Consider the following 22395-nt stretch of genomic DNA (forward strand, 5'->3'; position numbering starts at 1 on the left):
GGGAAAAAAAGGACTATTGCAATAGAGGAGAGAGATTGGGCTCGAATCTGAATCAGACAAAGACAGCTAAGGATTTATAGCCAACAGAGGGAGGGGGTCAGTGGATGGAAAATTACTAAGAGGGGACCTGGGGGGAGGGGGGAGGATTCTTGCTAAACTGACCTAACAGGATTCTTGCTGGAGGCAGGTTGAGGCCTTAAACATCAAAAGTTGGGAACAGAGAACTTGATCAGATATCAGGGCTGGGGGTTCTCTATAGACTGACAGGATTGTTGCTAAAGACAGGACAGGGGGGCTATGCTGAGGGCCTGCGGGAGAAGAGGGCTTGGAGGATCCTGAGTAAGGTTTGGTCAGGGAGAGAGTCCATGTTACCTCCTGGTATTTATCTGATATATTTCTTTAAATCAATTTAAAATGTTAACTTCATGCATAGGTTGAGGAACTGGTTACATATTTTTGCTAATATACGTTTAAGTAAATGCATAATCAATCAAATTTTAGGATCATTAGTGTATCATGTAAAATTGCCTTGCTTATCACTGGCAGTGGACGTACTGTGCTCTGGGAAATGAGGGTTTTACAAAGAACACAGAAATGCTGATTGATAGGCTGTAGTCTCACCCTGGCAGGGTGCAGGCTGCCAGCTCTCAGTTGGTTACTTCTGGGTACCTCTTGGGGTTTGTAAAAAAGGCTAAAGACATTCTCAGGGAGAGTGGAGGTCGGGGTGAGGGTAAAGCCAGGGGATGTTGCGCTCCAGAGCTCCGGGCCTCAGAGCCTCCCCACTCTGCTGCCCAGATGTGGAGCTGGACCTCCAGCGGAGTGTGCAGGCTGTGCTCCGGGAGCTCAACGCCCAGACCCCCGCCCTGCAGAGCAACCAAGGTAAGAGCCAGCAGGCGCCATCTGTCCACTCTCTCTGCTTCCCCACCCCACCCCAGCCAACTCTGCCCCTGTGCTCTCAGGAAACTGCCCCAGCCCGGAGTTCACAGAATGAGGGGCTTCCAGCCAAGCCCACATCCTGCTGGAAATCCCTGGAGCCCGCAGGAGCCAGAAGCCTTCTCTGCCCCCTGGCTCACGCTCCCAGTGGCTGTGGCGGAGCCCCTGGGGCTCTGCCACCCTCTTTCTTAACCATCTTCTACAACTCCCCTTGCAAATAAAATTCCCCTGGCACCCCAGGCCCACCTGGCTCCCGGGAAGGGGTCTTGTGGCGCTGAGCTCTAAACATCACTTCTCCATAAGCCATGTGCACACACCTGTCCCCACGAGCATCCCACCTCCCTCTTTTCTGCCCTGGGAATGCACCGCCCACAAGGGCTGCAGATCACAGGTCCCCCACATGTGAGAAGCCCACCCGTGGGCATGGAGCCCAGTGCCCGGCCTGGGGGGTCAGACTTGGGGCTCTTCTTGGGAAGGGCCCCTGCCCTTCCCGGCTGTGCTGGACTCCCCTCTCTCCTGGCCCAGGCATGTGGAGATGGTCCCTGCACAAGAAGGTCGAGCGGGATCCTGGTAAGCGTCCGGTGCTGGTCCGAATTCTGCTCAGAGAACTGGAGAAGGTGGGTTCCTGGGCTTCGGGGAGGCAGGCGGGGACCAGAGGAAGAGAGGCCAGTCCGGCTGGGGACTCAGACCCATCAGCCCTGTGTCCCCCACACTTTGGCCATTTGTGGCTCACCTGCTTGATTCCTGCATTTCTCTCTCTCGTACTTTTCTATAAGCAATGCTGTCTTTACATGGACTCCCATTGTTTGACCCGAGTTCACATCTTTCAGAAAGAACCTCTAAAACATGACCATAAATGGAAAACCCACACCACTTGACAGAGCCGGAAAGCACCTTATAAACATAAATGCGTACCTATTAAAAAATTTCAAAATGATCCCTATAATTATCCTCCGCACCACCCAGTGCTCTGTGTGCACCTGTTTGGGAAACGCTGAACTCAAGGGAGGCTCTGAGCTGGGGACTTGCTTGTCGCTTTGCTGCACTGAGTCAATCTGCCTCCCCCACTGGAGTTCCCTGCACCCCTCCCCCCACACCCTCCCACCTAGGCTCCCGCACCTGTGCCCCCTCCCCCACCCCGTCGCTCTCCTGCCAGGGCAGATGGTGGTCCCTGTCCACTCCCCTTGGCCTAGTGGGACACTGCCTTCCACCCCATCTCCTGCTAGGACGTGGCGAGCCCCCCAGCTCGCAGCCCCATAAATGTCCTGTGCTCTGTTTTCCAGGCAGAGAGGGAGGACGCCCGGCATGTCATCATGCCCCTGCTGCACACACTAATGTACGTGTTCACTAAGGTGAGCAGGGGCCGAGAGCCCAGGAGGTCGTGGCAACTCACGAGTGACTGGGCGGGACACTTCCTCTCCCCTCAGTGGACACCCAGTCTCCGCCTGGCGAGCCTAGAGGAACTCCAGGACTGCCTGCCCCTAACTGGTTTCTCTGCATAGCTGTGCCCTCTCCCTAGTACACGAAGAGATGAAACTGGAGAGGTAGTGGGGGGATGTGCAGCCCGGACAGAGCAGAAGGGTTGGGAGGGGAGTTGATTTGCTGGTGGAACAGGATGGGGACAAATTTCCATCCTGATAAGTGTGAATGAGATGTCGAGGAGATGTCTTAGAGATGCCGGGAGAAGAGGCTTAAGGTGTAGATTTGGGAGGGGAGTTTGAACCCAGGTCTGGCTCCTCTCCCACCCTGTCACACCCCGTCCTGCCCAGGGCCCTTCGTGACCTAGGGCTTGGGACCCCCCCGGCTCCTCCCTCTCACCCAGGCCACGGGCATCACAGAGGAGCTCCACCGGAGAACCTACGCCTTTTGCATGAGGTCGCTGACCCTGCCTGCCCCCTACTGCACAGTTGCGCTGGACTGCGCCATCAGGCTGAAAACGGAGGCGGCCGTCCCAGGTAAGGGCAGCTGGGGGCTCCGTCTCCCAGGCTGCAGCTCCAGCTCTACCCAAGGTCTGGCCTTCGGCTCCAGGATTTCAGGGGGGCTCAGAAGTCCCAGCACCTTCTGGGAAAGTGGGGAACGGGGGTCAGAGGCTCAGGGGCCGATTGGCTGAAGTGGTCTGCTCTGCAGGAACGCTGTACCAAAGGCTGGTCATTGCCGAGCAGAACTTGACGAGTGAGCTGTACCCCTACCAGGAGAGGTGAGTGTCAGGTGGATGCTGTCAGGTGGTCCAGCGAGGAGGCTGGATGGAGAGGAGCCCCAGCAAAGCTTCCCATTCTTGGCATTTGTCCGGTAGCAGGGGACGTCCTCAAGGTGGATGGGGCGTGTCCTTCCCTGAAGATCAGTTAGGTCTTTCTTCCCGGGCTGGATTCAGAGCTATCCTGGGCCACCCTGGAGTTCTGTGGTTCCACCTCCCTCCTGCCTTTGGCCCTGATGCCACATCAAGCAGACAGGCAGCCAGAGGTAGCTCCCAATTGTCTATAGTTCAGGCCACAATCACACCAGGAGACCAGGGGTCTCTCATCTGTGTGTGTAAGATTGAGAACAAGTCCACTGCCCGTGCTGGGGAGAGGGGCTGATGGAGTCAGGGGTGCATAGCCTCCTCCCCTGATGGTGTCTCTGCTGACCTGGTACTGAAAGGTGCAGCCTGAGGCTCTGTGTTCATGGAGGGTGCAGCGGGGTGATGGGGTCCGGAGAACTTAGCATTGGAGTGGTTGGGATGACACGGTTGAGTAAGGGGAAGGGGGTGAGCGAGGCTGGTTTTCTGGGACTCAGGGTTCAGAGCTCCAGTTTCAGCAGGAGGGATTTGGCGTCCCTCCTAGAGGGCTGTGTGGTCAGTGGGCCACAGCACGGAGGGAGGGAGCAGCTTTTCAGTTGGAACTCACCTAGACATGAGACTAGAGGGACAGAGAGGGGCCATGCGTGTTCTTATTTGTCGCAATCCCCTCCACTCCCTATAAACATTTGAATTTGAGGCTCCTGTTTTGGGAGGAATTAAATAACTTGGGGGGGCTGCAAGGCTCTGAGGGTGCCCCTCCAGTGGCCCTTCTCCCAGCGGTCATCCTCATCAGCCCCTGGTCCCCCCGCCTCTGCCCTCAGAGTGTTCCTCTTCGTGGATCCTGAGCTGGTGTCTCCCTCCGTGTGCAGTGCCCTGCTGCTGGAGATCCAGGCGGCCCAGGAGCAGCAGACACCCGAGGCCTGCATGCGCCACGTGGTCTCCCACGCCCTGCAGGCGGCGCTGGGGGAGGCCTGCCATGCCGGCACTCTGCAAAGGAAGCTGCAGGTAAGGCAACTGCCCTGGCCGCCCATGCTTCTTCCCTTTCCGTATTGCCGCTTCTCCCTCAGCCGAAAATCAGTACACATTCACTAAGGAAAACCTAGGAAAAAGTGCAGATGAGCCATGAAAGGAAATAAAAATCATCCACATCGCTCTACCCAGATATATCAGCAACTGACACGTTGCTCTGTTTCCATTAATGTATCACGTTAACAAATTCTCACCAGAGCATTGTGAAGGGGATATTATGACCAAAACAAAGGCACAGAGACGCTGATAACTTATGGTGACCCAGATACAAAGTGGCTGTGCCAGGCAGGATTTGAACCCAGGTCTCTCTGACTTCAAGCCTGTGTTCAATTGCCTTCCAGCCTCCCCCCACCACACACACAACTCCTTATTAAAAGCTGAGATGCCAGACTCTGTATACAGTTTATATACTGCCTGTATATGTGCATCGATATAGTATTTACTTCCCTTGCCATTGGAAATATGCCACATGGAACTATTTTCTTTGGGAAGTATGTGCTTCTAATGGTGCAGAGTGTTCTGTCTTGTGAACGTGCTGTTATTTCTTTAACGCGTCCCCTGTTTCTATTGTGGGCATTTGGCTGGTTCCCAAGCCTTGCACACTTATTTCCCAGCTTTTCTCTCTGACTCAGCCTCAGCCCCTGTCCACAGCCAAGACGGCAGCAGGTTGGAGGGTCTCTGGTCGGGGTGGCCCCAGGTGCTGGATCTCTTGGGCTGGGGAGGATGCCCGTGCCCCCTGGGGCAGCGCGTCCCGCACAGCTGGAGGACAGGCGCCCGTCCTGCGGGAAGGCAGACTGGAGGATGGCTCTGGTGCTGCTGCTGCAGGAGGGGCTGGCGCTGGCGGCGGGGTGCCCTCAAGGGGTCCGGATCCCCTGCTGGTCCCGCCCCAGGAGGTGGGTGTCGGTCCTTTCTCCAGCCCGCGTCTCAGACCCCGCTTTGCCCATCAGGATGCTCTCTTTTTCTCCCTGGAATTCTCCACAACCTGAGCCCTACGTCTTGGGTCCTTCCTTGGACGGGTGTCTTTCATGTACAGCTGGGTGCCTCCTTAAACCCTGTTGATTGTCTTCTGTACTCCTGTTCTCTAAAAGCGCCATCACACCATTGTGGTTGCCCCCAGCAAGCCCTGTTGTGCCTGCCAGTGTCACTTGTTTGGGCCCAGCATCCTCGGTTGTGAGCTGGGATTAGTGAGTGGTGGTGGGAGGTGGGTGAGGGAACACAGCCGGAGAACGTGATCCAGGGTGATTTTCAGGGTCTCAGAGCTGTTCCACTGGAGACAGGAGCGAGCCCACGGTGCTGGAGAGTGTGGAATGGCAGAGCGAGAAACTCAAAACCTGTTTCCATTGAGGAGAAAAGCCCAGCTTGGTGCTGTACCCTTAACCCCTTAACGTCTTTAATACCTGCTAATCTCCCTTTTTAAAGGGGGAAAGCAAGCTTCCAGCTCTGCAGCTTTGGCAGCCATAGCACATGGCTGGAATTTAATAATAGAGCTTAGTGATCATTAGATTCATGTTAGTTATCTTCCATTTATAAGTGACACTAGCCTTTTTACTTACAGCAGCTATATCACATTTCATTTTGGGGGAGGGCACAGCTCAGTGGTAGAGTCCCTGGTTAGCATACAGGAGGTTCTGGGTTCAATCCCCAGTACCTCCACTAAGAAAAAAAGTAAATAAATAAATAAACCTAATTACACCCCCCTCCAAATTTCCTCTTGAAGTAATTCTGAGCCAAAAAAGTGCACTGGTTGAAAGAAAAATAATGAGTATAGCTGGTAGGTTCAGGCAATATAGGAAAGACAGACAGGAAATATTCAGCACATTCATTGAGCACCTACTATGTGCCAGGAGATTTTATACTTGTTGGGGATGCAGCTGTAAACAAGACAGACAAAAACCCCTGCCTTCCTGGAGTTTACATCCTAGTTATGGCAGAACACTGATCCAGATGCGTGGTGACGCTCCAAGGAGGGTAGGCGCCAGCTGTCCCTGCCCCCCTGGGATCCTGACGTTGCTGGGCACCAGCTGTCCCCCCACAGAAGGGTGTGAGGGGCCGAGGGGACAGCATCGGGCAACAACTGAAGCAGGGCAGAAGCAGGGCCCTGGATGTGGGGTGCAAAAGCCTTTGCAGGGAACCGGGCCACAGGGGAGGTGCCACTGGCCTGTCTGCGCACCTGCGGACTTGGCGTCAGAGCAGGAGTGGGTGGGTGCTGGGCCGGGACTCAGGCTCTGCCTCTCCTCCGCGGTAGGCCAGCCCCCGCCTCGTCCTGGAGCGCTATTTCCACGCCGTGGTGTCAGCGGTGGAGCAGATGGCTTCCGAGCCCAGCCCGAGCCGGGAAGGACACCTGGAGAGGCTGGAGGAGATTTACTGCTCGCTGCTGGGCCCGGCGGAGGCCGCCAGGGGGCGCTGCGGCGGTAAGCGGTAGGCCCGGTGGGCTGCGGTCCCGGGACCCGCAGGGGGCGCTGCGTGTGTGTGGCTGAAGTGGGGTGGGACACTTGGCCGCTCCTAGGAGCCTGGGGACTGAGGATGCCCAGGACCTTGAAGGTCCTGAGCTAATAAGAAGGTGGGTAATTTGTTCATAACAGCTGGCACAGGGCACCTACTGTACCCCAATTACTGCTCTAAGCATTTTACATGAATGTAAATACATTACATATATTAAATCAATTAACCCTCACAATAAACTACTTATGAGATAGAAAGCATTATCCTCATTTTACAGATGAGAAAACTGAGTTAGAAAGAGGCTATGAATCCTGTCCAAGATCACCCAGCTAGTAAGTGGCAGAGCCGAGATTCAAACCCAGGCTGTCTGGTTCTTAACCACTACACTATAGTAACCAAAGGATCTGCTGGTCCGCCGATCCTCTAAAGAACATCTAACACAGCAGCTGAGTCAACATCACTTACACCAGGTCTCACACAGTTTTATTCCACATGCTTCCTTTCTACTTGCTTTTTCATAAGACCATGCCCCGTGTACCTGGGAAACCCTAGAGCTCAGAGAAGTGTCCAGAACATGTATTTTCCGGCCATTGGAGCACGGTTCAGACTTGTGTCCTATTTCACCACCACCCAAAGCACGCATGGAGTTTGTCACCCTGCATTTCCCAGAACACATGGCGCACACATTGGTGCACAGCACTGGCCGGAGGACTGGAAACCCTGGGCAGAGGTCAGGGTGCTAGCCCTGGGCTTGACCTCAGCAGCCCAGGGAGGGTGGAGGCTGCAGATGACAGGGTGAGGCGAGCGGGATGGCTGCTGCCAGAAGGCTTCCACCATCTTCTCAGCCTTTTGTTCTTTTGTTTTGCTTTAATTTTGCCTCTGATTACCATGTGCAAATGTCTATTCTTGAAGCTTCCCTAAAACCGGGCCAAACGCGGGGGCAAATCTGGCTTTGCTCTCCTTGGGTACCACTTGCTAACTCAGTGGTAACTCTGCATGAGCAGGACGAGACCCAGTCGGGGCTGCCTGCACTATCCCAGCCAGATCCAGGAACTGCCTCCTACCCAGGCTTGCCCTGTGCATCTTTTGTTTGTTTTTTGTTTGTTTGTTTTAATGGAGGTATTGGGGATGGAACCCAGGACTCTGTGCAAGCTAAGCATGCACTCTACCACTGAGCTATACCCACCCCTACCTGGTGTGTCTCAGTGACCAGCCACCTGCTGCGGGAGGGGAGGATGGGACAGTGGTTATGAGCACCATGTTGTGGGTAAATCCATGGACTCTGAAGCTGGGCTGCCTAGGCTCAAATTCTGGCTCTTCCACTTACTGTGTGACCTCCAGCCAGTGACTTAACCTCTCTGTGCCCCTGACACCTCCTCTGTAAAGTGAGGATAGCGAGGGTTGCTGGTGGGATCCAGTGAGATGATGGCGCTGTGGGCAAGGTGAGGAGAACAGTGATAAGTGTTCTGTGACCGTGGGTTGCTCTCCCCTAAGGAAACTTGCAGCCTCGTTCAGGAGGGAGCCATGTTTTGTGGACGTTAAATCCTAAGGCTACATAGTAGGTGTGCCCAGAGTGCAGCCAACAGTTCCTGGGAGGGAATGACTACCAGGGCTGGAGTGTCAGGAAGGCTCTGGAAGGAGAAAGGGGATCGGCCGGCCCTGGTCTCCCCCCTGGACCGCAGGCTTGCTGCTGCCCTTAGTAGTTGGCCGTGACTCTTCAGCATCACCCACGGGAGCTAATGTTAACTGAGCATCTACTGTGTGCAAAGTCCTGGAGGAGGCCCTGAGAAATACAAAGGCCTTTCCCCTGGGTCTGCCTGTGGACAGGACTTCTCCAAACAGTGGGGAGGGACCAACAACGGGAGAAAAGTTTGGGAAAGACGCTGTGAGCTGGTTTGTGAAGGATCCTAAAGGCCGAGCTAGGCAGTTGGCAGGAACCAGGGAGCCGCTAGGCATTCTGGGTAGAGAGGGGACCAGCAGCGTTAGGCCCCGGATGAGCTGATGGTGGCCGAGGGGAAAGGGAACTCAACAAGGCCAGACATGGGAGGAGAGGGTCTCTGCCACCCCCCTCTAGGCCCCATGCAGGAGCAGAGAAGAATCCCACAATCCTCTCCTCCGTGGTCTCCACAGCCTGCTCCTTCCTTCAGGTGACCCCCTCCAGGACCAGCTGCCAAGCATCCCTCTGCCCAGCCCACATATCACCTTCCACCTGTGGACGGATGAGGACCAGCTCTGTAAGTGCCATGCCTTTGACCACTCGGTGGCGAACAGGCTGGAAATAATCAGGGGGTGTTGTGTGTGTGTGTGTGTGTGTGAGTATGTGTGTCTCTGTGCATCGTGTGTGTCTGTGTAACTGTGTGTGTATCTGTTGCGCGTGTCTCGTGAGTGTCTATGTCTGCGTATGTCTCTGTGTATATGTGTGTGTATCTGTTGTGTGTGTTTCTGTCTCTGTGTGTCTGTTGTCTCTGTGTGTATATCTGTAGTTTGTATGTCTCTGTGTGTGTCTGTGTGTTTATCTGTGAGTGTGTGCTCCATGTTCCCTGAGTTGTTCTGCAGCATCTGGAAAGAGGATGCATTTTCTCTACACCAGAAGAGGTCAGTGCATTAGCCACTGGCCACATATGTCTAGAAAGTGCCACATGCCATGATGATGCCAACAGACAATGCATGTCCCCAAGAAGGAGACAGGCACAAAGTTAGGGTTCCCAGAGCTAGAGGGGGCTTTCGAGAGAGACCCACTCACCTGCACTTCCCCTCCACACGGGTGTTCTGTCCCACAGTCCCCCTGGCTCTTCTCAAGGGAGGGGGGAAGACAGAGGTGCAGGGTGTAGTGGGAAGGGCTGGACTAGTGTAGTGGGTTCAAGTCTCGCATGTCCTTCACGTGCTGGGTCACCCTAGACAGACTCAGTTCTCCCTCGGGCCTCAGTTTCCTCATGGGAAATAAAATGCAGGTTGATTGGAAATGCCTGGAGGACTTTGCAGGAGCTGATGGTCTGTTATCTGTGTCTCAGGGGAAGCTGCGGGTGGGAGACGGGGAGGATGCTACTGAGCCAATATGGAGAGGAGGGCTCTAGAGTTAGGAGGTACTGCATTAAGCTGATTTCTTTGCTGCAGGACTTCTCAGAGCCTTTAAGACGTTCACTCCTGGCAGGAATGTGTGGTTCTCAGGCTTTGTTGGCCACAGAACCTCTGTTCCTTTGCGGAGCATCTTGTTCTGTTCAGCTTCTGTTCAGCTAAACAGTATGTGAGAAACACAGAACCACTGGCCTCACCAGGGCGAGGCCCTGCCGGCCTGGCATCCCCTCTCTGCCCTGATGATCCTCTTGGTCTCTGCATACCAGGGAAGGAACTGGTGCTTTTTCTGCGCCCGCGATCCCAGCTGCGCCTCAGTGCAGACTTGGAAGCTTTGGATCTGCAGGGCGTCCCGCCAGACCGGGAGTCGGCCCGGGCGTCCGTACTGTCCACCGACAGCGGCATCGAGCGGGACCTTCCTTCCGGGGCCGACGAGCTGCCCTCACCCGAAAGCCCTGAGATGGAGCGAGCCGGGCTGCAGCGCAAAGGGGGCGTCAAGAAGCGGGTGTGGCCTCCGGACATCCTGATGCCCAGCAGCTGGGACGGGCCCCCGGGGCTGCACCGGAGGACCGGCAGGCCCAGCGGGGATGGGGAGCTGCTGCCTGGTGTCTCCCGGCTGCACACGGCCCGGGTGCTGGTGCTCGGGGACGACAGGATGCTGGGGCGCCTGGCCCGGGCCTACTACGCCATCAGGTAGGGCTCCGAGCGGGGCGGCTGGGGGCTGGAGCTGGTCGGACACAGGTGGGCCTGGCCTGGGCTGGTGCAGGATCGCTGAGTGGCACGGGAGGGTCAGGAGGCAGAGGCCAGGGTGAGATGCGGGAGGCTGATGCGCTGTACTCTCCCCGCCCCGCACGTCCGGCCACCACCGAACACTGCTGAGGGCCGAGAACGGCGCTCCCTGCTTTACGGCACCCGTTCTATAGATGAGAAAACTGAGGCTCAGAGAGATTAGTTCAATTGGCCAGAGTCAACAGATAATATATAGCAGAGCCAGGATGTGGAACCGAGTCTGTTTGAAGCCCAAACTCCTGCCCTCACCCCTGTACTCTACTGCCCCTTGCCAGGAAACGAGAGACCCAGAAGTTTTGCCTCACCCCCAGACTCAGCCTGCAGCTCTACTACATCCCCGTGCTGGCGCCTGAGGTGGCTGGATCAGGGAGAGAGGGAGGGAGGGAGGGAAAGTGGGGGGTGGGGGGGGTGTCGGGAGCGGGTCTGGGTTAGGGGCTGGGCAGGGACCCACTGCAGCCTCGCATCCCCTGGCTCCGGGAACTGGGATCACCCTTCCTTGGGATGCGGAGCTGGGAGAGACCTGGAGGACTTCTGTTCCAGAAGCCACAGACGTGGGCCATGGGGGCTGAATATGGCCAGAGAGATGTTCTCTCACTGCCTACCCTTGGCTGGTTTTGTTTTGCTTTTCTAATGAAATTAATGTTCCTCAATAGGGGACACACACACACACACCCCACCCTTCCACTGGGGGATGAACCCACACTGGCAGTTTTTCATTTCTGTTGCCCATTCTGCTTCTTACTGGGAAGCGTGAAATTCAAAGCAATACTTGTCTCTTCCCTTTTAAGGCTGAGGATCAGTTTCAGTGTCCCTGGCAAGAGTCCTCAGTGATGGGTGTTCTGGCTTCATTGGAGATGTAAAACAAGTCTTCATGGGGTGCAGAAATCCAGACCCCAGGAGGCTGAGTGATTTGGCCACATTTCCAAAGCTAGTTTGCCTAGGACTGGTACCTGAGGACCCTCCGAGCAGGAAGAGTGCTCGAGAGGGCTTGACAGGTCTGCCCCATGCCTTTGTCCCCAGAAGCCTGCAGCATCCAGGCATTTGGAGCTTGGAGAGCTGGCCACGTTCCTGGGCCGTGCAGACCCGTGGTATGAGAACACTATCAACACCCTGTGCCCTGCCATCCACAAGCTGGCAGAGATGGTAAGGCAGCAAGAGTAGGCGGGCAGGAGGGAGGTGGTGGTGGGCGGGTGTTTTCTTGACCCTTGACCTCAAGAGTCAGCCAGGGGGACCCCACAAGGGATGAGGCAGAAGGGGTACAATAGAGGAGCGCTGACCAGCTAGTGGTGGCTGGAATTCATTTGGAGCACCTACCAGGCACCTACCTATTTTGTGGTACCACTAAGGAGAAGTACACATTCTTTCTTCAGGGCCTAGGCCAATTGAATCCCTTCTTCTGTGAGTTTCCTGTGCTAGTTTCTTTTCCACTGTAACAGTTAGTGCTTCCTGAGCACTGCCGCGTGCCAGGCTCTGTTCTGAGCACTTCCACTTGGCAGGCCTACCAAGCAGGTACTCTTGTCTGTTGGCCGGTGTCATTGTTGCCACATCCCCATTTTACAGAGCAAGCAACTGAAGCACAAAGAGATGAGGTAATGTGCCCAAAGAAACAGAATGAGTGGTAGAGCCCCACCTGGGATCAGGCAGCTTGATTCCAGAGCTGTTTTCTTAACCACAAACCTCGTCCCCCAACCCCGTCCGTGGTGAGCAGGGAAAGTTCATCTTTTACTGATCTGAAAGACCTTCCTATCTGAAGAGAGTTTTACTCTTTCTGCTGTCCTGGTGCTGCAGACATTTTTTCCCCACTGTTTTATTTGCCTGTCAATTTTGTCAGTAGTGGTTTTTTGACTTACAGAATTTTAATATTTTTACTTAGTCATACACGGCACTTTTATCCGTTATGGTTTCTGCCTTTAGAGTCATGCTTTGAAGGGCATTCTCCATGCTAAGATTAAATAAATAATTCACTGATAATTTACTCTTAACACTACTATTGTTCCAATGTTTACATTTAAATAACCTATCTGCAATTATAATTCCAGTATGTAATTTTATTTTTTCCAAGTGTTTAGCCAGTTGTCCTAAAGCTATTGCAAAAACCATCTTGCCCTGTCAATTTGAAATCTTTCATCACTTACTAAGTTCTTACATATGCTTGTGTTTACTTCTGGAAACCTATTCTTTCTCACCGATCTATTCATTTCTGTATAAATTAGCACTTTTATATTTTCATATCTGGCACGTTCTATCTACCCCATTATGCTTCTTTTTTCAAAACTTTTCAGACTACGCTTGTTTATCTTTCCAGATACATTTTAAAATCCCATTGTCAAATTTTATTTTTAGATTAAATGAAGTTTTAAATTAAATTACATTTTAAGTTAAATTCTATTGAAATTTGGAGAATTAACATCTTTAGCATATTAGGTGCCCTCTCTGGGAGCATGGTGTGACGCTTCATTTTTTAAAGTCTCCTTGTTTCTCCCTCAGTATAGCTGTAGAGTCTTCCTCACATAGCTTTTACCCATTTCTTGATAAATTTATTTTCTTGTGTCTGATGGTTTTTTCTTGTAGTTGTGGCTGTTATCCTTCTCCCATTATACTAGGGTAGCAGTGCTGCTAGTGTAAAAGGAAGCTATTGATTTTTATATGTTTACTTTGTTAGTATATTTTCATTGAAGTATAGCCAGTTTACAAGGTTGTGTCAATTTCTGGTGTGCAGCACAGTGCTTCAGTCATACAGGAACATACATGTATTTGTTTTCATATTCTTTTTCACCATAAGTTGCTACAAGATACTGAATATAGTTTCCTGTGCTCTACAATATAATCTATGTTTATTTTTTAACTGGCCACATTGTGCTTCGTTGCCTGATTGGTTAGGGTGTCCTCTTATATCTGGCATTCTAATAAAGATGCAGGAGGGAGCCATGTTTTCTGAATGACTGCTTATCTGAAAATGTCTCTGCCTTTACACGAGAGACTGTTTAGCTGGGTATTAAAATACCTTTTCCTCCAAACCTGGAGGATATTACAGGAAGAACAGCCGGTGCAGGTCTCACTTATGCTTCTCTGTTGGTAGCTTTTTTTCCCTATCAAGACACTTGTAGGATTTTAATTTTTTTTCCCTGCTCTCTTTCCCTTAAAATTAAGAACTTGTGTGGCTGTTATGCTTATTCCAAAAGCTGTTTCCACATGAAGAAACTGGAAGTTGTGTGAACAATGACAGCAGTGTTAGAATAAGTTCGTAGTTCCTCAGCATGACCTTTTTGAAGGGAACAATATTTTAATAGACCAGATGTGAAAATGAGGAGAGATATAATAAGATCGAATATGGGTGAAATACCCTGAGCTTCTTTCCTACTCTGATATTATCAGGCTCTGTATAGAACTTGTCTTTACCTAAAAAACAGAATGATTATGTTTTATCATCATACGGGGTTGGAGAAGGCTTATGGGAGATGGCATTTCTATGTCATATCCCAATGATATTGAAATGTTAGTTAGTATTAACATATTCAGATGCCACAAGAACTCAAAGAGATACCAGATCTTCTGGTTCAAGCTCTCATGCCCAAGCTTACCTGGCTAGTGAGTAGCTCATCCAAACCAGGAACCCAATCCAGACTCTCTCATCATTACTTATACTCTAAGTATCTTGTCTACCACAGGCACCCAGCACCGTGCCTTATACACAGAGGTGCCTGGTATGTCTGTGTGCAACTGAAATGAATCAGAGCCCCTGAGATGGAGATTTGGACGGGTGTCTTTTTTTATTATTATTATTATTATTATTATTATTATTATTATTATTATTATTATTAAAGTTTAGCTGATTTTAAATGTATTAGTTTCTGATGTAGAGAATAATGATTTTATTTTATATATATATATATATATTCTTTTTCATTAGAGGTTCTTACAAGCTATTGAATATATTTCCCTGTACTATACAGTAGTACCTTGTTGTTCATCTATTTTATATATAGTAGTTTGTATCTGCTAATTCCACACTCCTAATTTATGCCTCTCCCCTCTTTCCCCTCTGGTAACCATAAGTTTGTTTTCTATGTCTGTGAGTCTCTGTTTTATAAATAAGTTCATTTGTGTCATTCTTTTAGATTCCACATATAAGTGATATCATATGGTATTTTTCTTTCTTTTTCTGGCTTACTTCACTTATGACCTATGACAATCTCCAGGTCCATCCACATTGCTGCAAATGGCATTATTTCATTCTTTATGGCTGAGTAGTATTCCACTGTATAAATATACCACAGCTTCTTTATCTAGTCATCTGTCCATGGACATTTAGGTTGTGCCCATGTCTTGGCTATTGTAAATAGTGCTGCTGTGAACATTGGGGTGCATGTATCTTTTCTCCTAGTGTATGTCCAGGAGTGGGATTGCTTGATCATGTGGTAACTCTAATTTTAGTTTTTTAAGGAATCTCCATACTGTTTTCCATAGTGGCTGCACCAAGTTACATTCTCACCAACAGTGTAGGAGGGTTCTCCTTTCTCCACACCTGGATGGAAGTCTTTAGATTAGAAGTAGAAATCGGGTGGTAGGAAAGGTGTGGACGGTGCTGAAGGACCAGCTGGGTTAGTGCCTCACACAGGGCATGTGGGGGCATTGGGGCTTCTCTGTTAAGGAAGTGGCTGCTCCCACAGTGGCATGGAGGGAGGTGGCTGAAGACAGTCTCTCTCCCTCACAGCCTCTCTCCCTGAACACATCCCGGACTATAGACCCCTTCATCCTGGATGTCATCACCTACTACATTCGCATGGGCACTCAACCCATCTATTTCCAGATCTACACAGTCAAGGTAAGCTTCGTACCCAGGGCTCCAAGGATACCATGGCAGCCTTCTGGACCCCAGGACCCCACACCCTAAATACCCAGGTTCTGGGTAAACAGGAGACCAGGGTGCAGGTCATTAACTGACCCAGATGCTCTTGGTTGTTAACTTTATCTTCTTACTCTCTGAGTGAGTCTGATCGTTACTGACTTCTAGAACCTTAAGTTCACGCAGAAGCAGATCTTCGTGTGGAAAGATTCTCTCCCCCGACACATCCTCCCCCTCCCTCTTGCCAACCCTCACATCCTACAGCAAAACTGCCCTCACCTCTGTTCCCCTCACCCCACAACCAGATTGGCTGCTTCTCCTCTGTGTCCTGGTGATGCCCTGGGCGTTGCTCTGGCACCTCACTGCCACTTTGTCATCTACCTGCAGATGCGTGTCCTTCCCAACAAGACTCTGAGTCCCTTGAGATAAGAGGCTATTCTGTGCTCATCTTTGAATCTCGTGCTGTTGACGCAGTAAAGTGTGTGTGTGTGTGTGTGTGTGTGTGTGTGTGTGTGTGTGTGTGAATCGAAGAATGGGTCAACGTGGGGCTGGCTGGGTGCAGTGGGTGTAGAGTTAGAGGCAGCGTGAGGTGGTAAGAAGTTCATGGCTTTGCGTCCTGGTCCCTCCGCGTGCTAGCTGTGTGGTCACCGGCCCCCTTACCTGTCTGACATTCATTTTCCCCATCTTTAAAATGGAGACAGTCATCTTCACCACAAGGTTTTTGTGAGAATTCAAGTGAACCGAAAGCTCTATGGAAAGCTGGGGGAAGGTGAGGGCACACGGAGGACACCAGGGCGGTGGTGGGGCCTGGGTCAAAGCCCCAGCTTTGCTGCTTGTGTATCCTCTCCAAGCAAGACAGGCAAGTTACTCAACATCTCCGAGCCTCCGTTTCCAGGTCGCCAAGGTGAAGCTAATGATACCCACCTCCTAGGGTGGCTACGGGGGTTGAATGAGATCGTGTATGTCCGGTACCTATCAGAGGGGCCGGCACAGTCTGTCTCAATGAAAAGGACTCTTGAGCCCTGCTCCCGCCTCCCGTTCACTCAAAGACCTGACCCACGTGCATCCCCACGGCACCTCTGCGGCACAGACTTGGACGTGGCTGTGTTATCCTGGAATTCACTTGGGGTCCAAATCTAGTAAAAAATCTAATGAATATGTGCTTGGCTCCCATTCCATGATGTAGGGGAGACCCCCTGAGATTTCTGTGATCGCCTGGGGACTGGTCTCTTGGCCGACCCTGCCTCCGGCTTCCTGCCTTCCTGAATTCTTATTCTTCCCTCTGCTTCCTGGTCTTCTTTGTCGCTTTCCTGGTTTTGACCTAAATGAGGGATTTAGGTACTTTCTTTAATTTCCAAAATACAAACCAAAACAACACAAAACAAGCCACTGAGGAGAGAATAAAGCCCTCTCAGGCTGGTAAAGAGCATGAACATCTCAGCAACGCAAATAACGTAACACGGAGGATCAGGCACCTGTCACTGCCCTTCAACCCAAGGCCCCCAGGAGACAGCGTAGCTGCGCGGAGCAGGGTTCATGGACTTGCTCTGGGGAGGGCCATGCACACCGTGAGGTCTTGAGGCTTCTTGGGAAGAGGCTGGTAGGAGGAACTTACTGTAGAATTTGGGTCCCTGGTAGGTGATTTGGGGGGTGGTTCCAGAAAGCAGGACTTTGCTCTGGATTGGATGCTGTCAGGAAGCAGCAGTAATTCTGACGGGGCACCCCAGGGGTAATTCTTTGATTCCAAGAAACCAGGGTTGCTCGTATTTGCAGGGATGGGAGGGTAAAGGGTGTGGCCTGCACAGTGTCCCGTTTTCCCCCAAGTTGGGATGAGACTATGTCTTGACCCATCATGGGCACGGAGGGGCCTTGACTAGTGATGTTGGCATCTGGGAAATTGTTTACTGTCAACAGAACATCAAGGCCTCTCCCCATCCCTGTGCTCAGAAATCCCGTGGCCACCCCTCTGTGGTTCCCACATCCTCCGTCTGGCCCCACCCACACCTCGCCCCTCCCTCTCTGCCCCTCTTCCCTCAGGAGCCACTGCTGCCCCCAGATTCCCTCCGACTCTCACCAGCCCTTCCCTCCTTGTGCTTGTCAAGGACCATCAGGTTGTCCTCTCTGGCCCTCACCCTTTCGCCCTCCTCTACCAGTGTCTACAAGAGATTCTATTACCCTCCCCATTAGACAGTAGTGGCTACAGGCAGTTTGGGTTTCAGTAAATTTCTTCCACTCTTTAGAAATATATTACATTGCTGTCGATGTGGACAGAGTCAGCTCCAGGTAATTGTTGGATGCAGCTCAGAATCCAGCCAGGGCACGGCAGGTGGGGGACCCTGCTTCTCCGGATGCTCCCAGCTGTGCACATCCTGGGGTTCCCAGGGGAACTGCGGCTGGCAGAGTCGGCCTCCTCCAACCTCCTCCCTCCCCGCCTCCCTCCAGATCTTCTTCAGTGACCCGAGCCAAGACCCTGCAGAGGACATCTTCCTCACGGAGCTCAAAATGAAGATCCAAGACTCCAAGATCCCCAGAGGTGAGCGCCTGTCCCCCGTTTTCCAAACCTCACCCTGACTCAGCTTCCCCAAGTCCCTCTTCCAGAAAGTTCTCCTACCTCTCACCTAACGATCCCCTGTCCCACCTCTACTGAATATTGGGGTGCCTGGACTCCCTCCAAGCTCACCCAGACTGAAGGGTAGCCTGGCCCCACCCCCACCCCCACGTGCTGCCTTCCCCTCCAGGGACAGATGCTGTGACTCTCCCACAGCCTCGGTGAGGTGGGGAGCCAGGGGGATGGGATGGGGGCCTCCTACCTTCAGCCTCGTCTCACTTCCCTCAGATGGTTTTTCACCCCGGAGGAGAGGCGTGGCCGAGGGTCCAGGGGCTGAGCTCTCCATCTGCTACCAGAAGGTCAGTGGGCATGGCATGGCCAGGAGCTGGTCCGGACTTACAGCTGCAGGGAGGCAGATGTCAGGGATGTTGTGGGGGCGGGACAAACAGAGCCAGGGGAACCTTCTGCCCTTTCCCCAGCCTTGGGAGAGTTTTGCAGGGATGGGCGGGTTACAACTGGCCTTACACAGAGACAAGGATTGAAGGAACGGGGCGCTATCCCCTGGCTCAAAAATACCCTCCTCACCAGCTGACCAGATGCATCAGAGCACAGTCCTTGGTCTGGAAGCTGACCTGCTCCCAGGGTGGAGTGCTCTGAGCCCCATCCTCTGGCTCATTGGACACTAGTGGCACCATGGCGACTCAGGGCCAGGGGTGGGGCGGTGAGCTAGAGAGTTGACATGGAGATGTGCGCCTTGTCCTGAGGACCTGCATCTGTCCCCACATCCCCCCCTCCGCAGGCCCTGCTCAGCCACCGAGTCCGAGAGGTCACTGTCTCCCTGCGGGCCACTGGGCTGGTCCTGAAGACACTTGCAGCCAGTGACAGTGATGGTGAGGAGCTGGGAGAGCAGAGCAGAGGGAAGGAAGGACAAGAAGGAGGAAGTTGGGGCCGGGAGAGGAGTGAGGGCGGAGCGACAGGAAATGGGTGAGGGGGGCTGGGAGTACCTCCCCGCCACCATCACCATCCCTGGGATCAGAGACCCTGGCTGAGCCCCCACTCCTGCTGGGCCTGGGTGGCATGTCTGCAGCTGGATGAGCCCAAGCTGGAAAGTGCAGGGGCCACGCAGACGAGGGGTTGGACTTGGCCTCGAGCATCTGCATCCAGCCTGCAGAGCTAGTTGGGGGTAGTTGGGTCTTTTGGGGGGTGGTTTTTGGAAATTCATAATTTTGAATGTCATTCCATGGGGCAGGTACTCTCCAGTTCACAAAGGGCACCACTAGTCCAAAGTATCTGATTCTGGCCAGTTACCTAATTACACGTATGTTCAATTAAGATCATTGTCTCAGAGATAAGATACTGATTTATGTGCATCTAGTAAATTATAAATATGAGCCCTCTTGTTAGCTCCCCAATCTTCTGGAGTAATGGAGAGGTTGGCAATGAGAATTACTAACCATTGCCCACGTTCATCAGAAGCCAGGCGCTGTTCTATGTCCAACATATTAACTCTTCTAAGCATATCAGCTTATCAGTGAGATAGACAGTGTTAGCATTAGCCACTTTGTACTGGAGAGGAAACGGAAGCAAAGAAAGTAACTTACCCAAAGTCACATCCCCAAGGAAGAGTCAGAGCCGGGATTCAAACCCAGGAAGTCCCGTGCGAGAGCCGGTGTCCCTCATCACCGCCCCTTCAGCTGCCCAGTCTCAGCAGACCAGACTTCAGGGATGTCACCCACAGGTGCTTGTAAAAAGTCACTTCAGAGCAAACAAGGAAGTTTCCACCCTCCATGTCTAGCTGGTGTCTTGGCACATAGTAGATACCCAATAAAACATTTGCTGACTAAACGAAGTGCTCCTTGACGCCCCAGATTTTGTTTAAAAGAATGAAGGAATCTAGAATATTGCAGAAGAAACAACATGACCGAGCTAGAGTGCCTAGGAGGGAGCCGTCTCTGATCCCCCCTCTCCCAGGCAACTATGAGTAATTACCCTGACCCTAAAAATCTGTGGCTTTGCGAAAATCCAATTAGGACACCTCTCTGTGCATAAAGCATTTGTGTTCTTCTGTGAGCATCTTTGCTTCTCAATTTTCTTGGCTTCCAGCAAAAAGGAGAAACTCAAGACATAATTATTGATTTGATTACCTTCTGATAAAATGGCTTCCAGGCAAGCTGAATTTGTGGAGGACATTGAAACTGTCACAGTGCAGTTTTCCTTACTTGTAGGTCTGTGACACCATGAAGGAGACGTGTGACTTTGGCAATAGCTCTTTAAAGAGAGGTGGTCACAGAGCACAGATCCTAAAACCGGATAGGCAGGCTTTCAAGCCCAGCTGTGCCACTCTACCGTCTGGGTGACCTCGGGCAAGTTACTTGTGACTTCTCCACCTGTTTTTTTCATTTCTAAAATGGAGATAAGATACTAATTTATGGGATATAGTAAACTACAATGTTAACTCTTACTGTTTAAATTTTATTTTTTCTATGTCCTTTACAAAACTCCCACCCTACCCATCCCTACTCTAACTCCTCCAAATTTCCCATCACCAAATCTTTCCAGAATTGTTCTTGGCTATCTCAGAGCCCTCCTTAGTCAGCAAGGAGGGGGAAGGCCCTGCGGCAGCCACACAATATTGACTCCTGACACATAATGCGGTATTAGGAAAGTCAAGGAAGTGCTCTCAACCTGTTGGGACAAGTGCCCTCTGACACCCACTGGAGCCTCTGCCTTATACCACATCCTGGGCTCTTCTGCCATCCTGCTGTCTGAGCATGCCCAGTAGTTGCAGAAGAACTTGTTCCCATTAAAAAGGGGTGCAGAGGAGGTGAAGAAAATGATTTGGGTTGGTGATGGCCATGATGCCTCAGGATAGAGGAAGGCTGTGGAATCCCTGGAGGAGGGAGATGGATGACCAGGAGGGAACTGAAACTCAGCCAGGACTAAGGTGGGGGTCAGGACGTGGGGGCCGAGCAGGGTGTGGGAAGGGGGTGGCGGTCAAGATGGGGTCATGGAGGTCTTCTTAAGACATAGAATCTCCAGCTCCCCTCCTCCCCTGGAGGCCCCCTCACAGCATCTCATTCTTCCAGTTTCAGGGCCCACCTACTGCCCCCCAGCTGCTGCTCCCGTTACGGACCACAGGTGCCTGAATGTCAGTGTGACGGAGGTTGTCAAGACCTCCAACTTGGCAGGAAGGTCCTTCTCTGTAAGTGCTGGGCAGGAGGGGAACTGGGGATATTCAAACTGGGGAGGGTGGGGAGCCCGGAGAGACGGTGTTGAGAGAAGGGGTGATGAAGTCTGAGCCTTTCTGAGCCTTTGCTATTGAAGTGGGTTTTCCTATTGGGAAGCCCCTGCTTTCTGATCAGTCTGTTTAAAATACTGAGCACCGACTGGCACAAGTAAGGCCGTGTGAGAGTGAAGGCCCTGCCCTCCACCTGGTGGCCCTCTGAGGACCTAAGACATACCCAAGGACTGCAAGACGCGCCCGCATTCAGCACCCGCTGCGCACAACAGCCAGACTCCAGCACAGCAGTGGGCCAGCCTTTGACCAAATCGAACCAGCTCTTCCAACCTCATGGCCTTGTCACTGCCCTTTGCCCTCTGCCTTAGCCCTAACTGGTCCTCAGAGATAGAGAGTCCCTTATGGATATGGACATACGACCCGCCCACTTTCTCCCTCCCTCCTGGCCTCTCTGGACTTCACTGCCCTACTCAGCTGGGCTTTGGACCCAGGATCACACCTGAACTGTGTTCTCTGGCAGCCACAACTCCTCCCATCACCTACCAAGCAGAGACGCTCACTTTAGATCAAGCCGCTGACTCAATCAGATGCTCAGGTGGCTGAGTGCTTCTGCGATATCCTACATCCATGCCGATCAGGGCCACTGCAAACTCGTAACCCCCCACCTCCTCCCCATCCCTGCATCACTCAGCCCCTCTCTGTGCCTCACTCTCATGATCTGGAAAGCGGGGATGATAAGGGTACCTGCCTCATCCAGTTGTGAGGATTAAATGGTGGTGACAGGTACAGAAGATGCTCAGCCAAGTCACAGCTATGTGTGTGTTAGTGGCTGTTTTTATTTCTTCCCCTCCTCCCTCGTGTCCCATCTCTCATTCAATGGTCCGCCATTAACCACTCACCTTTCCCAGAAACCTGGGAGTCACCTCGGATGCCTCCTCGGCCTCACTTCCCTGTGTCTGCTGCTTTTCCCTCTCAGACACTTCTCACACCTCTCCCTTCCTCTCCCTTCCTCTCCATCCTCCCTCGGGTCCGGCTAGGTTGACCAGCCGTCCCAATTTGCCTGGGACTGAGGGGTTTCCTGGGACCTGGGACCCTCAGTGCTGCAACCAGGAGAGTCCCAGGCAAACCAGGACAAATTGGCCACCCTTGGGCCCGACCTTCATCCACCCCCTTTTCCTGGACAATGCGGTCGCCTCCCAGCTGGTCTCCCTGATGTCACTCCA

General features: G+C 52.3%; 1 protein-coding gene across 8 annotated transcripts in view; it reads left to right on the forward strand.

The window, feature by feature from the left end:
* PIK3R6 (phosphoinositide-3-kinase regulatory subunit 6) overlaps window positions 1-22395 on the forward strand; it is a 51289-nt gene that overhangs the window by 24834 nt on the left and 4060 nt on the right. For 3 of the 8 annotated variants that reach the window (XM_072940637.1, XM_072940639.1, XM_072940638.1), the window contains 16 exons: window positions 796-879; window positions 1459-1550; window positions 2217-2285; window positions 2756-2888; window positions 3061-3130; window positions 4030-4213; window positions 6483-6655; window positions 8810-8913; window positions 10021-10444; window positions 10816-10894; window positions 11561-11683; window positions 15255-15365; window positions 17829-17919; window positions 18223-18293; window positions 18734-18824; window positions 21021-21136. In XM_072940637.1, coding sequence (XP_072796738.1) covers window positions 796-879; window positions 1459-1550; window positions 2217-2285; window positions 2756-2888; window positions 3061-3130; window positions 4030-4213; window positions 6483-6655; window positions 8810-8913; window positions 10021-10444; window positions 10816-10894; window positions 11561-11683; window positions 15255-15365; window positions 17829-17919; window positions 18223-18293; window positions 18734-18824; window positions 21021-21136 — 2015 coding nt within the window. Of the gene's footprint in view, window positions 1-795; window positions 880-1458; window positions 1551-2216; window positions 2286-2755; window positions 2889-3060; window positions 3131-4029; window positions 4214-6482; window positions 6656-8809; window positions 8914-10020; window positions 10445-10815; window positions 10895-11560; window positions 11684-15254; window positions 15366-17828; window positions 17920-18222; window positions 18294-18733; window positions 18825-21020; window positions 21137-22395 lie in introns of those variants that run through there. The other 5 variants (XM_072940640.1, XM_072940642.1, XM_072940641.1 and 2 more) reach the window with 5 other exon arrangements.

Source organism: Vicugna pacos, chromosome 16 (genome assembly GCF_048564905.1).
Source record: "Vicugna pacos chromosome 16, VicPac4, whole genome shotgun sequence".
In the NCBI taxonomy this organism is placed as follows: Eukaryota; Metazoa; Chordata; class Mammalia; order Artiodactyla; family Camelidae; genus Vicugna; species Vicugna pacos.